General features: G+C 43.7%; 1 protein-coding gene across 1 annotated transcript in view; it reads left to right on the top strand.

Moving 5' to 3' along the window:
* The first annotated feature begins 1214 nt into the window (after positions 1-1214).
* Xrcc2 (X-ray repair cross complementing 2) overlaps positions 1215-12560 on the top strand; it is a 41131-nt gene continuing 29785 nt past the window's right edge. Inside the window, exon 1 of the mRNA XM_042273263.2 lies at positions 1215-1347. Coding sequence (XP_042129197.2) covers positions 1309-1347 — 39 coding nt within the window. The 5' untranslated portion in view covers positions 1215-1308. The remainder of the gene's footprint in view (positions 1348-12560) is intronic.

The following is a 12560-nucleotide window of genomic DNA, read 5'->3' as shown; positions in this document are numbered from 1 at the left end:
CTAATAGGTTGTAAACTCCATTCAGGCATGTCTCCAGTGATGTATTCCTTGTACAGATCTGATGTGTGGTAAATAGTCTGCCTTGTACAGACATTGCATTAGCGTGTGCTGTGTATATGAGATGTGGACTTGTAGATATACAAAGTATAAACATTCTATATGTATTTAATCAGGAGGCATTTGACAGCCAATAGGATAAAATTACTCTACTCTCCACTCTTTCCTTGGCCCAAGAACTTAACAAAATGGACCAGGGAAAATAGTTCAATTGGAAGAATGCAATAGAGGTGTTAATACCCAGAACCACATACAGGAGTGGTGTTAGCCTGTATTTCTAGTACTTTAACAAAACAAAACAAAAACAAATAAAAAAAGAAACTAATCAAACCAAGAGCTTGATAATTCTCAGGCTCGGTATATTTCCAGTTTTCAATTCAATATACATTTCTGTCACATCCCCCCCTCCCCCAATTACCTATAAATAACACACGCAGTATGAGGCTTTGGCTCAAGAACGGACAAAAGAGCTTGCTTGCTCAGTAAAGGTACTAATTTTCTTTCTAGTACACGTCCGCTGTGCTGCCCAGGGTAGTCTCCTGGGCTCAAACGACTATCCTGCGTTGGTCTCACGAGCTGTTGGGACCACTGGCGCAAGAACAGCCCAAATCACTAAACTTTCGTCCTAGTTTTTTTGTTTGTTTTTTGAGACACGATCTCACGATATAGCCCAGACTAATCTCGAACTCTCGATGATCCTCCTGGCAGTCTCCTCGGTGCTGACAGACATCACAGGCGTGCACCACCTAGGCTGGAAGATTTACTTTAATAGTTAAAAACAAAAACAACAACTAAAAACAAGTAGGTGCCGGGAATGGTGGTGCTCAGCTTTAATCCCAGCACTCGGGAGGCAGAGGCAGGCGGAGTTTGGGGCCAGGCTGTCTACAGAGCGAGTTCCTGGACAGCCGGGGCTTCATATGGAGACCGTGCTGGAAAACAACCAAAATCGAACTTAAAAATCAAGTACATGTTGTTAATTTTGCCTAATAAAGATAGGTCGAGAATAATAACATAAAAGAAAACGTAAGGACTAACAGACTCCAGGTCTCCAAGGAGACCGTAGAGAAAGAGGAGACGCATAACACTGCCGTCACCGAGAGGGCGGCGCGGCTTTACTGCGCATGCTCTCCCCACCTCACCCACCCCCGCACCCGCACATCGCGCATGCGCGCACGGGGCCCGCTGGTCTGACGGGCTGTTGCCAAATGGCATTGCTGGCGGGAAAGTTGAGCCTGAAGAGCTGACGGGGCAATGTGCAGCGACTTTCGCAAGGCCGAATCCGGGACGGAGGTGAGTGCTGCGGGGCGGTGGGAGAGCCGCGCATCACTAGGGGAGGTCGCCTGGCGCCCGGCGCCCAGGGCCACCGTGGGGATGGCGCCGCACCCTCCAGGGAGCCTGTCAGCCATGGCGAGCTGTGCTGCAGGAGCTGGGCAAACGGAGGGGCCGCCAGCTGAGGCGTCTACAGACGCTTTCCGGAATAGGTGATTTTTAAGTGGCTTGCTTCACCCCTTTCATCTGCTTGTGGCATCCGGCCCTCGCTCTCCCGGAATACATTTGTAGTCTGTCTCTGCAGAGCCACGCAGGCCGTTTCATTCGGGAATGGAACCATTAACTATGTGGGTTAATGGCTCAAGGACTGTGCCAGCTAAGAAGAGTAAAAAAACAACCAACAGTGGACAGGTGTGGTGGTGGTGGTGCACACCTCAATCCCAGCACTAAAGAAGCAGAGGCAAGCAGATCTCCATGAGTTCAAAGTTAGCCTGGTTTACATAGACAGTTCCAGGCCAGCCCGGGGGCTACGTAGTGAGGCCCTTAAACAACAAACAAACAAACAATAATAATGGAAGCTGCCTTAAAATACACAGTAGATGGTAAAAGCATGCTATCCAAAAGAGGGTCTGTAAAGCAAATTATAGGCGGAGATACTTAAATGTTTTCATTCTGACCTTGAACTTGCTGTGCAACTGAGGACAACCTTAAACTTCTTTTCTTTATTTATATAAATTGTGTACATGCATGTATGTCTATGGATTGGTATGCGCCCTTGAGTGCAGATGCATTTGGAGGCCAGAGGCCACCAGAAGAAGGTGTCAGATCCTCAGGAGATGGAGTTACTAGCAATTGAGTCACATGAGCCGAACTCCTGTTCTCTGTAAAACCAGTACTCATTCTTAACTGCTGAGCCATCTCTCTAGTCCCTAACCTTCAACTGCTGATCCTCCTGCCTCCCAAATGCTGGGGTTGCAGGTGTGTGCCACCATGCCAAGGATGGAACCCAGGATTCCCTGAATAGCAGGCAAGGGCTCTACCACCAGAGCCACAATTTCCAGCCCCTGAACTGGCTTTTAAGGACCATCTGATGTGGTTTGTTGAGGATGAGGAGGATGGGGAGGTGACAGTCTAAGCAGAGGGAGCAGCTCAGGCATGGTGTGAATTCAGGGAGGGTAACATTTAAGGCAGGGGTTCTTAACCTGTGGGTCTTGACCCCTTTGACAAACCTCTGTCTCCAAAAGTATTTACATTATGATTCATAATAGTAGCAAATTTACAGTTATGAAGTAGCTAGGAAAATAACATTATGGTTCAGGGTCACCACAACATGAGGAGCAGCATTAGGAAGGCTGAGAACCACTGATTTAGGGAACTGCCAGTGGTTCTCTAGAGTTGGAACATAGAGAATGCTGGGAAGTGAGCTCTAAGTAATAGGTGGAGCATGTGTTTCCCAGTGTGTGTGGGGGCGGGGCAGGGGGGGTGCCACAGACACCGGATAGAACACCGCCAACAACACTGTTTCCCACTTCCCTCCCAGCTCCCCCTCCAGGCATTTCTGTAAATATAATGAAGATGGCACCTGCATTGGAAACACTATAAATATTGATAGCAATTGTTGGTTTTCATCAGGGAAAAAAAGCTGCAGGGTGGCCCCTTTGCCAGAGACAAATATTAAGTACAAATAGCATTTACTTAAAAATAATTAGCTTTGTGTAATCACAGACATAAACTTTTAACTTTTAAAATTGTATTTATTTGAATGTTTTGCCTCGTGCATATGTGTGTACCTCCTATGTGCCTGGGTCCACAGAACCCAGAAGGATCATCGGATTCCTTGGAAATGAGTAGAGGAAGTTCTGTGTTGCCATTTGGATAGTAAGACTTGAACCTGGGCCCTCTACAAAAGCAACAAATACTCTTTTTTTTTTTTTTAAATTACATTTATTTATTTATTTATTTATTTATTTATTTATTTATTTTACATCCCTCATCTTCTCCCAGTCCTTACCCCTCCCTGCCCCCATCCATTCCTCCTCTGTTTCTGTTCAGAAAGGGCCAGGCCTCCCATGGGTATCAACAAAACATGGCATATCAAACTGTGGTAAGATTAAGCACTTCCTCATGTATTAAGGCCGGGCAAGGCAAACCAGTTGAGGAACAGGGTACCAAAAGCCAGCCAAAGCATTAGGGACAGCCTCTGCTTCCAATGTTAGGAGTCCCACAAGTAGACCAAGCTACACAACTGTCACATATATGTAGAGAGTTTAGGTTGGTATTGTGCAGGCTCCTTGGTTGTTAGTTCAGACTCTGTGAGCTCCTATGAGCCCATGTTAGTTGTTTCTGTAGGTTTTCTTGTGATGTCCTTGACCTCTCTGGCTCCTACAATCCTTCCTCCCTCTCTTCAGCAGGATTTCCTGAGCTCAGCCTAATGTTTGGCTGTGGGTCTCTGCATCTGTTTCCATCAGTTACTGGATGAAGGCTCTCTGGTGACAATTAGGGTAGTCACCAATCTGGTAGTCACAGGAGATGACCAGTTCAGGCTATGTAGCCACTGTTGCTAGGAGTCTTAGCTGGGGTCATAAAATGGCCAATTCAGGCTATGTATTCACTAAAAGTCTTAGCTGGGGTCATCCTTCTAGATTCCCAGGAGTTTCCCTTACACCAGGTTTCTATTTCTCTCTCTCCAACCACCCCCAACCCAATCCTTCATGTTCCCATCCCCACCTGCCCCCAATCTACCATGAGATCTCCTATTTCCCCTTCCCAGGGAGATCCATTCATCTACCCTTGGGCCCTCCTTGTTACCTGGCCTCTCTGTATCTGGATTATAGCATGGATATCCTTTATTTTACAGCTAATATCCACTTATGAGTGAGTACATATCATATTTGTCTTTCTGGGTCTGAGTTAGCTCATTTAGGTTGATTTTTTTCTACTTCCATCCATTTGCTTTCAAATTTCCTTATGTCATTTTTTTTTTTTTACAGCTGAGTAATAAATACTCTGTTGTGTAAATGTATCACATTTTCTTTATCCATTCTTCAGTTGAGGGACATCTAGATTGTTTACAGGTTCTAGCTGTATGCAATTATAAAGCTGCTATGAACATAGTTGAGCAAGTATCCTTGTGGTATGATTGAGCATCCTTTGGGTATATGCTCAAGAATGGTCTTGAGGTAAATTGATTCCCAATTTTCTGAGAAACTGCCATATTGATTTTCAAAGTGGCTATACAGGTTTGCACTCCCACCAGCAATGGAAGAGTGCTCCCCTTGCTCCACCTCCTCTCCAACATAAGCTGTCATCAGTGTTTTTGATCTTAGCCATTCTGACAGATGTAAGATGGAATCTCAGAGTCATTTTGATTTGCTTTTCCCTGGCGGCTAAGGATGTTGAACATTTCTTTTTAAGAGGTTCTCGGCCATTTGAGATTCTTCTGTTGAAAATTCTGTTTAGAACTGCACCCCATTTTTTTTTTATTAGATTATTTGGTTTTTCGATGTCTAGATCCTTGAATTTTTTATGTATTTTAGAAATCAGCCCTCTGTTGGATGTGGGGTTGGTGAAATCTTTTCCCATTCTGTATGCTGCCATTTTGTCCTATTGACAGTGTCCTTTGCCTTACAGAAGCTTTCAAGTTTCATGAGGTCCCGTTTATTAATTATTGATCTTAGTGTCGGTGCTAAATGTCCTATCAAGGAATTCTTCTCCTGTGCCAGCAATCAAGGCTGTTTCCCACTTTCTCTTCTATCAGGTTCAGTGTAGTTGGATTTATGTTCAGTTCTCTGATCCACTTGGACTTGAGTTTTGTGCAGGGTGATAGATATGGATCTGTTTGCATTCTTCTACATGCTGACATTCAGTTATGCCAGCACCATTTGTTGAAGATGCTTTCTTTTTTCCATTGTATAATTTTGGCTTCTTTGTCAAAAATCAGCTATTCATAGGTGTGTGGATTTATGTCTGGGTCTTTGATTTGATTCCATTGATCCACCTGTCTGTTTTTATGCCAGTACCATGCTGTTTTTATTACTAAAGCTCTGTAGTAGAGCTTGAAACCAGGGATGGTGATACTTCCAGAAGTTCTTTTATTGTACAAGATTGTTTTAGCTATTCTGAGTTTTTTGTTTGCTTGTTTTTTCATATGAAATTGAGGATTGGTCTTTCAGGGTCTGTAAAGAATTGTGTTGGAATTTTGATGAGGATTGCATTGAATTTGTAGATTGCTTTTGGTAGGATGGCCATTTTTACTATGTTAATCCTACTGATGCATGAGAGAGAGGTCTTCCCATCTTTTGATACCTTCTTCAATTTCTTTCTGAAAAGACTTGAAGTTCTTGACATACAGGCCTTTCACTTGCTTGGTTAGAGTTACCCCCCCACCCAAGATATTTTATATCATTTTTGGCTATTGTGAAGGGTGTTGTTTCCATGATTTCTTTCTCAGCCCATATATCATTTGTATATAGGAGGGCTCCTGATTTTTTTTTTTTGAGTTAATTTCATATCTCGCCACTTTACTGAAGGTGTTTATCAGCTGTAGGAGTTCCCTGGTATAATTTTTGGAGTTACTTATGTATACTGTCATATCATCTGCAAATAGCAAAAGTTTGACTTCTTTCTTTCCAATTTATATCCCCTTGATCTCCTTTTGTTGTCTTATTGTTCTAGCTAGAACCTCGAGTGCTATATTGAATAGATGTGGAGAGAGTGGACACCTTTGTCTTATTCCTGATTTTAGTGGAATCGCTTTGAGTTTCTCTCCATTTAGTTTGATGTTGGCTGTCAGCTTGTTGTATATTGTTTTTATTATATTTAGTTATGTTTCTTGTATCCCTGATCTCTCCAAGACTTTTATCATGAAGGGGTGTTGGATTTTGTCAAGGGCTTTTTCAGAATCTAGTAAGATGATCATGTGTTTTTTCTCATTGAGTTTGCAACAACTACGCTTAACCACTGAGCCATTGCTCCAGCCCCTGAAATATACTTTTTTCTTTGTTTTGTTTTGTTACAAGACAGGGTTTCTTTGTGTAGCCTTGGCTGTCTTAGAACTCACTCTGTAGACCAGGCTGGACTCTTATTCAAAGATCCACCTGCGTCTGCTTCCCTAGGATCAAAGGCATGCACCACCACCACCTGCTAAAATACACTTTTTTAAAATAAAGAGAAAAGAATTCCATCATGCTACTCCTATGGCCATTTCCTTTTGCACTTCTTTTTTGTTGTTGTTTTACTGGGGCAGGGTCTCATATAGTCCAGGCAGGCCTTGAACTATAGAGATAAGATGTCTCTGAACTCATGATGCCTCTGCCTCCTGAGTACTGGGATTACAGGCATGTACCACCATGGTTGGTTTCTGAATTTTTTTTCTACTGATTTCTGCCAGAATCCTAACTTAAAACAAGATAAAAGCAAAACCAAGATGTTACCCTGTGATGCCCCCACCTCTAGTCCCATTTCTTTTTCTTTTTCTTTTCTTTTTTTTTTTTCAAGACAGGGTTTCTCTGAGTAGTTTTGGTGACTGTCCTGGAATTCACTCTGTAGACCAGGCTGGCCTTGAACTCACAGAGATCCGATTGCCTCTGCCTCCCGAGTGCTGGGGTTAAAGGTGTGTGCCACCACCGCCCAACTCTAGTCGCATTTCTTTGCTTGTTACAGAGTGGTCTGTGCCCTCAGCCTCTGCTTCTTTAGCTCCCAGTCACTGAATTCTGCCTTCAGCATCATCCTCAACCTAGTATACTGTTGAATGCAGTAGAGTATTCCCTGCTCTTAAAATGCCAATTAGGAGACCTCTATCCAGGCCAGTGCTGCATGCCTGAAACCCCAGCATGGGAGGCTAGCCTATACTACATATGGAGCTCCAGAACACCTAGGATGTATCGTGTAGAGTGGGGGGCATATGCAAATGAACTTTTCTTCCTTAGGAAAAGTTAGAAGATCAGGCTAGTTTATCTCAGTTGTCAGCTTGATGGGCTTTAGGACCACCACGAAAGCAAATCCCTGGTCATGTCTACAAGGGATTTTCAAGATTGGGTTAATTGAGGTGGGAAAGACCCATCCTAAATACGGGCTCTACCCATTGCATGGGATGGGGTCCCATACTGAGTAAAAGGAGAAAGTGAGCCGAGCACAAGTATTCATCACTGCTTCCTGACTGTAGATGCCATATGATCAGCCACTCTGCCTCTCTGCCATGGTGGTCTGTGTCTCCTGGAACTGCAAGACAAAATAAACCCTCCCTCCCTCTCTCCCTCCCTCCCTCCCTCCCTCCCTTCCTTATGCTGCTTTTTGTCAGGTGTTCTTGTCTCAGTAATGAGACAAGTAACTAATACAGAGAAGATGAGAGAATGTGTCAGAACTTCATCTCCAATGAAAGTGGTCAGCATTCTGCCATCAAAAGTTCCACAAAGCTGCTGCTGTGACTCACTCAATTGGTAGAGTGCTAGCCTAGCATGCTCAAGGCTCTGGGTTTGATCTCCAGCACCACATAAAACCAGGCAAGAGTTCTAGGCTATCCTGTTACAGAGTGAGTTTGAGTTCAGTGTGGGCTACATGAGACCCTGTCTCAAAAAAGGAGGGCAGAGGCTGGCAAGATCCTTAATAGGTAAAGGGCTTGCCATGAAGCCTTACAACCCAACTTTGAGCCCCAGGACCCACGTGGTAAAAGAGTAGATCTGATTTCTGCAGGCTGTTCTCTGACCTCAACCCATGCGCCATGACATAACCTGCACGTGCATCCATGCGCACACTTAGTCAATGTAATTAAAAAAAAAATGTTTGCGTTCCTTTTGTTACTGGTTGCCCACCAGAGATGAACACTCAGACAGTATAACCAGTTGAAAGTCTTTATTCAGGCTGGCTGGGACCACACCCAAGTGTTTGGAGGTGACATCTAAGAGTGTTCAGAATATGGTTTTTTTTTTTTTTAAGGGCAGAGACTTCATCAAGGTATCTCTTAATAGCTGCAGGGGGCTTCAAAGAGGAAGTAGTCTGAAGTGAGAAGTTTTCACAGAGGCCAGGACAGGCAGTTAACTAGCTGGTGGGAGGTGGGGGTGCATCCTGACCTTTGGTTCCTAGAATAGAGTTGGCTTGTTTTCCATGGGATTCTCCATCAAGGAGATCAGATTCTAGTTAAACCTGGAATGGCGTCAGGACGAATACAGGGTGGAGGAACCTCTGCACTGTCTATCCCTGTCACACTGTCATGGCTCAGTGTGGGTCGGACAGCGCTGTCTAGTGTCTTGCTTTGCTGTGATAAACACGATGACAAAGTGACTGGGAAGGAAAGGATATGCTTGGCTTACACTTGGCAATTACTTCCCATGACTGATGGAAGCCAAGGCAGGAACCAAAGCAGAGGCCATGGAGGAATAGGTTAGCACCCAAGTGGGCTGGGCCCTCCCCCATTAATCATTAATCAAGAAAATGCCCCCACAGACTTGCCTACAGGCCAGTCCTAGAGATATTTTCTCTAGTGTTTTCCCAAATGACCCTAGATTGTGTCAAGTTGACAACCAGCACACCTAGCATGCCCAAGGCCTGGGTCCATATCAGCAGTGGGGTTTTTAAAAGCTGATACCATACTTTCCCAGCTCTTTTCAGATCATGTAGACATTTCTTTCTAATTGAAATTTTGAAACATAGTCTGGTGTAACATACTAATATATCTATGTGTTTGTGTGTACATGTGCATATTCCCCGATGCATGCAGAGGCCAATTAGTTAGGTTGACAGGCCTGCAAGCTACAGGGATCCTCTTGTCTCTACCCGCCCGCCACCCCCAAGTGTTACGTATGTAGACTGCTGTACTGTAGTCTGGAGATCTAAATTGAAGTCCTCATGCTTATACAGCACGCACTTTACCCACTGAGCCAGCTCTGAAGTACCCTTCCCAATTAAAACTTAATCATACACCTAATGAAATACTAATTTATTAAGTTGAAATTTTAGTCTCTATAAATTGCTTTTGAAAGTAATGTTTAAAGGAATATCTTAGTATTACTTGACTTTTATGCATTTGTCTTTCCTTTTCCTCTTATAGAATGATTGCTTTAAAAAAAAAGTAATTATAAAGCAGCAGTCCTTCTGGGAATAAATTTAGAACCCTGGGGTTTAACCATATCGTATTGGAGTAACAGTTGTCTTTCTGTGTAATATAGAGAAATGCTGTGTTCAAGAGCCAAGGCTGGGTCTATGCCCTGAAGGGCAATTGAATTTTGGAAGTGGCTGAGGAGTCTAATTTCACATGTGGAAAGAATTGGTCTTCTGATTTTATTACATTAAATTTTAAATTTTTGAGATGGAATTTTGCTGTATTGTCTAGGCAAGACTAGAAACTTGAGATTCCCCCAGCTTAAACCTCCCAAGTATCAGAAATTGTAGACATGGGCCACCATGCCTAGCTCTGGTCTTCTGTCTTATTTCTGTTCCTGTGATAAAACACCATGACCAAAAGCAGCTTGGCAGGAAAGGGTTATTTCATCTTATAGCTTGCAGCCCATCAGCTAGGGAAGTCAGCAGGAAAAGCACAGGCCCTGGAGGAGTGCTGTTTACTGGCTTGCTCAATCTGCTTTCTTAGAATACCCAAGACCACCTTCCAGGGGTTGGTACAGTGGCCGGGGCCCTCCCACATCAATCACTGATTAAGAAAATGCCCCCCTTGCTGGGCGGTGGTAGAATACACCTTTAGTCCCGGCACTTGGGAGGCAGAGACTGGTGGATCTCAGTGAGTTCAAGGTCTGCCGGGTCTACAAAGTGAGTTCTAGGACAGCCCCAATTGTTACTCAGAGAAACCCTGTCTTGAAAAACACAACAAAGCAAAACAAAAACAGAAAAAGAAAATGCTCCCCACAGGGTTGTCTACAGGCTAGTCTAGTGGTAACATTTTCTTAATTGAGGTTTCTTTTCCCTGATGACTCTAGTCTGTGTCAAGGTGACATAAAAACTAGCCAGCACATCATCTGATTTTAGGGAATATCTGTGATAAAGCCAAACTTCCACACTGATCCGATAAACATCAGAGCAACTGCTTCATACCCTTGCCCCCTGTCCTTCCCTCCCTTCCCTTTCTTTCCATGTTTTTGTGGATGCAAGAGGCTGGCTTCAGGTCTTGTTCATCAGGAGCTGTTCACCTTGTTTTTTGAGACAAGGTCTGTCACTAGGACCTGGAACTTCCCAATTAAGATATGCTGGCTGTTCATCCAGTAACCAATGGAAGCAGATGCAGAGATCCACAGCCAAGCGCTAGTCTGGGAATCTAGTCAAAGAGAGGGAAGAGGGATTATTTGAGCAAGGGGGGGTGGTTCAAGATCATGATGGGGAAATCTCCAGACACAACTGAACCAAGCTCATAGGAACTCACGAACTTTAGACTGGCAGCTGTGGAACCTGCATGGGACCAGACTAGGCCCTCTGCATACAGGAGACAGTTGTGTAGTTTGGTCTGTTTGAGGGACCCCTGGCAGTGGGATCAGGATCTATCCCTGGTACATGAGCTGGCTTTCTGGAGCCCATTACCTATAATTGGAAGCCTTACTCACCCTTGATGCAGGGGGGAGGGGCTTGTTTCTGCCTCAACTGAATATACCAGGCTTTGCTGCCTTACCTTTTTGGAGGAGGGGATGGGGGTTTGTCAGGGATGAGGGAGGCTGGGGGAGTGGGAGGAGGGATGAGGGGGGGGGGAAATCTGTGGTTGGTATGTAAAATGAATTTAAAAAAAAAAAAAGTGTGCTGGCTGGCCTCCCCAACATTGAAGTTAACAAGCACACCACCACTCCTGCCCAGCTTTTTACAGGAGTTTGCTGAGGGTGGAAGAAATACAGCATGGGTAGTAGAGGAAGGTAATTACAATTGCCAGCTAAGGGCGTGTGACTATTTGCAGAAACATAGGTTGTAATTGGCATGAGTGTTTCTGTTGTAGTTTGTTAAGAACATGCTTGTGCATATATACACATGCATTAAATAATATTTGTCTTTTCTTTCCTCTATTTCATTATCACATAATGTAACATCACTTGAGACAATGACAGTGGTTATCATGTTTATGTTATGAGGCACTAAAAGAGTAAAACATTCATCAGGGGACATTGTCACCTATTCTAAACTATATAATATGTTTGCAGTTATGCATGGGATAGTTATGTCATGTTAGGCAGAATTATGACCTGGTTATTATTTTCATTTGGAAATTAAGCATGACATAGGAGATGTGATTTTGTGTCACAATCACTTTGACAAAGTATGGACTATGATGGCTAATCTTGGTTGTCATCTAGACTATATCTGGAATCAACTAAAACTCAAGCAGGAGGGCACACCTGTGGGAAATTTTTCTTAATTGAATCTTTTGAGGTGGGAAGACTCACCCTAAATCTGGGCCATGCTTTCTACTGGCAGCCCACATAAAAGGACATGAAAGAAGGACACTTCTTGCATTTTGCCTGTTTGCCCTCATTCTCACTGGCAAGTTCATCTCTCCTGCTGCTGAGGCATTCCTTCACTAGGATTAGAACCTACTTCTTTGGATTCTGACATATACTGAAGACCAGCTGAGACATCCAACCTCACGGACTGAACCACCACCAGACTCTTGGCCTTTCTGTCAGGGACAGCCATTGTTGACCAGCCAGACCACAGCCTATAAGCCAAGTGAGCATCTGCACAGTGAGTGCTGTCCTTGTTACAGAATGTGTTTGCTGCAAGAATGGCGCCATTGCTAGAAAAGTTCAGTGTTTGTTTCAGCTGTGAAGATGACTGAAAAAAGGAGAAAGCAGGATTGATTTGACCTCTCATCTAATAGGTCCAAACACTCAGCCTAGTGTCTGTGCTTAGAGCTCATTAGACCTCGGTCGTGACTCCAAGGTTGTATGGCACAGGAGAAAATTCTAGGTTTTAGAAACCAAAGAGATTTTGATTAAATCTTAGTTCTGGAATTCATAAGTTTTCTCATATGAAAAAGGGAATAACAATAAATGAGATTGCTGTGACAATTAAAGGATACATACACATGCACTTTGATAGCACAGTAAACACAAATAGTAGCTGTTATTATGGTATTGAAGCCTAGCAGATACTGATCTTCAGCCTGGTGACAAGTGTCTTTACCCATGGAACCATCTCGCTAGTCCCGAAGGTTAGGGTTTTTTGTTTTGTTTTTAATTTTTGTTTGTTTGTGTGTATGTATGTGTGTGCCACATGTGTACCAATGCCCATGGTGGCCAGGATTGTCAAAT

This window comes from Peromyscus maniculatus, chromosome 3 (assembly GCF_049852395.1).
Source record: "Peromyscus maniculatus bairdii isolate BWxNUB_F1_BW_parent chromosome 3, HU_Pman_BW_mat_3.1, whole genome shotgun sequence".
Taxonomy (NCBI): Eukaryota; Metazoa; Chordata; class Mammalia; order Rodentia; family Cricetidae; genus Peromyscus; species Peromyscus maniculatus.
The sequence above is the reverse complement of the archived record's forward strand: the minus strand, read 5'-3'. Positions and strand labels throughout refer to the sequence as shown.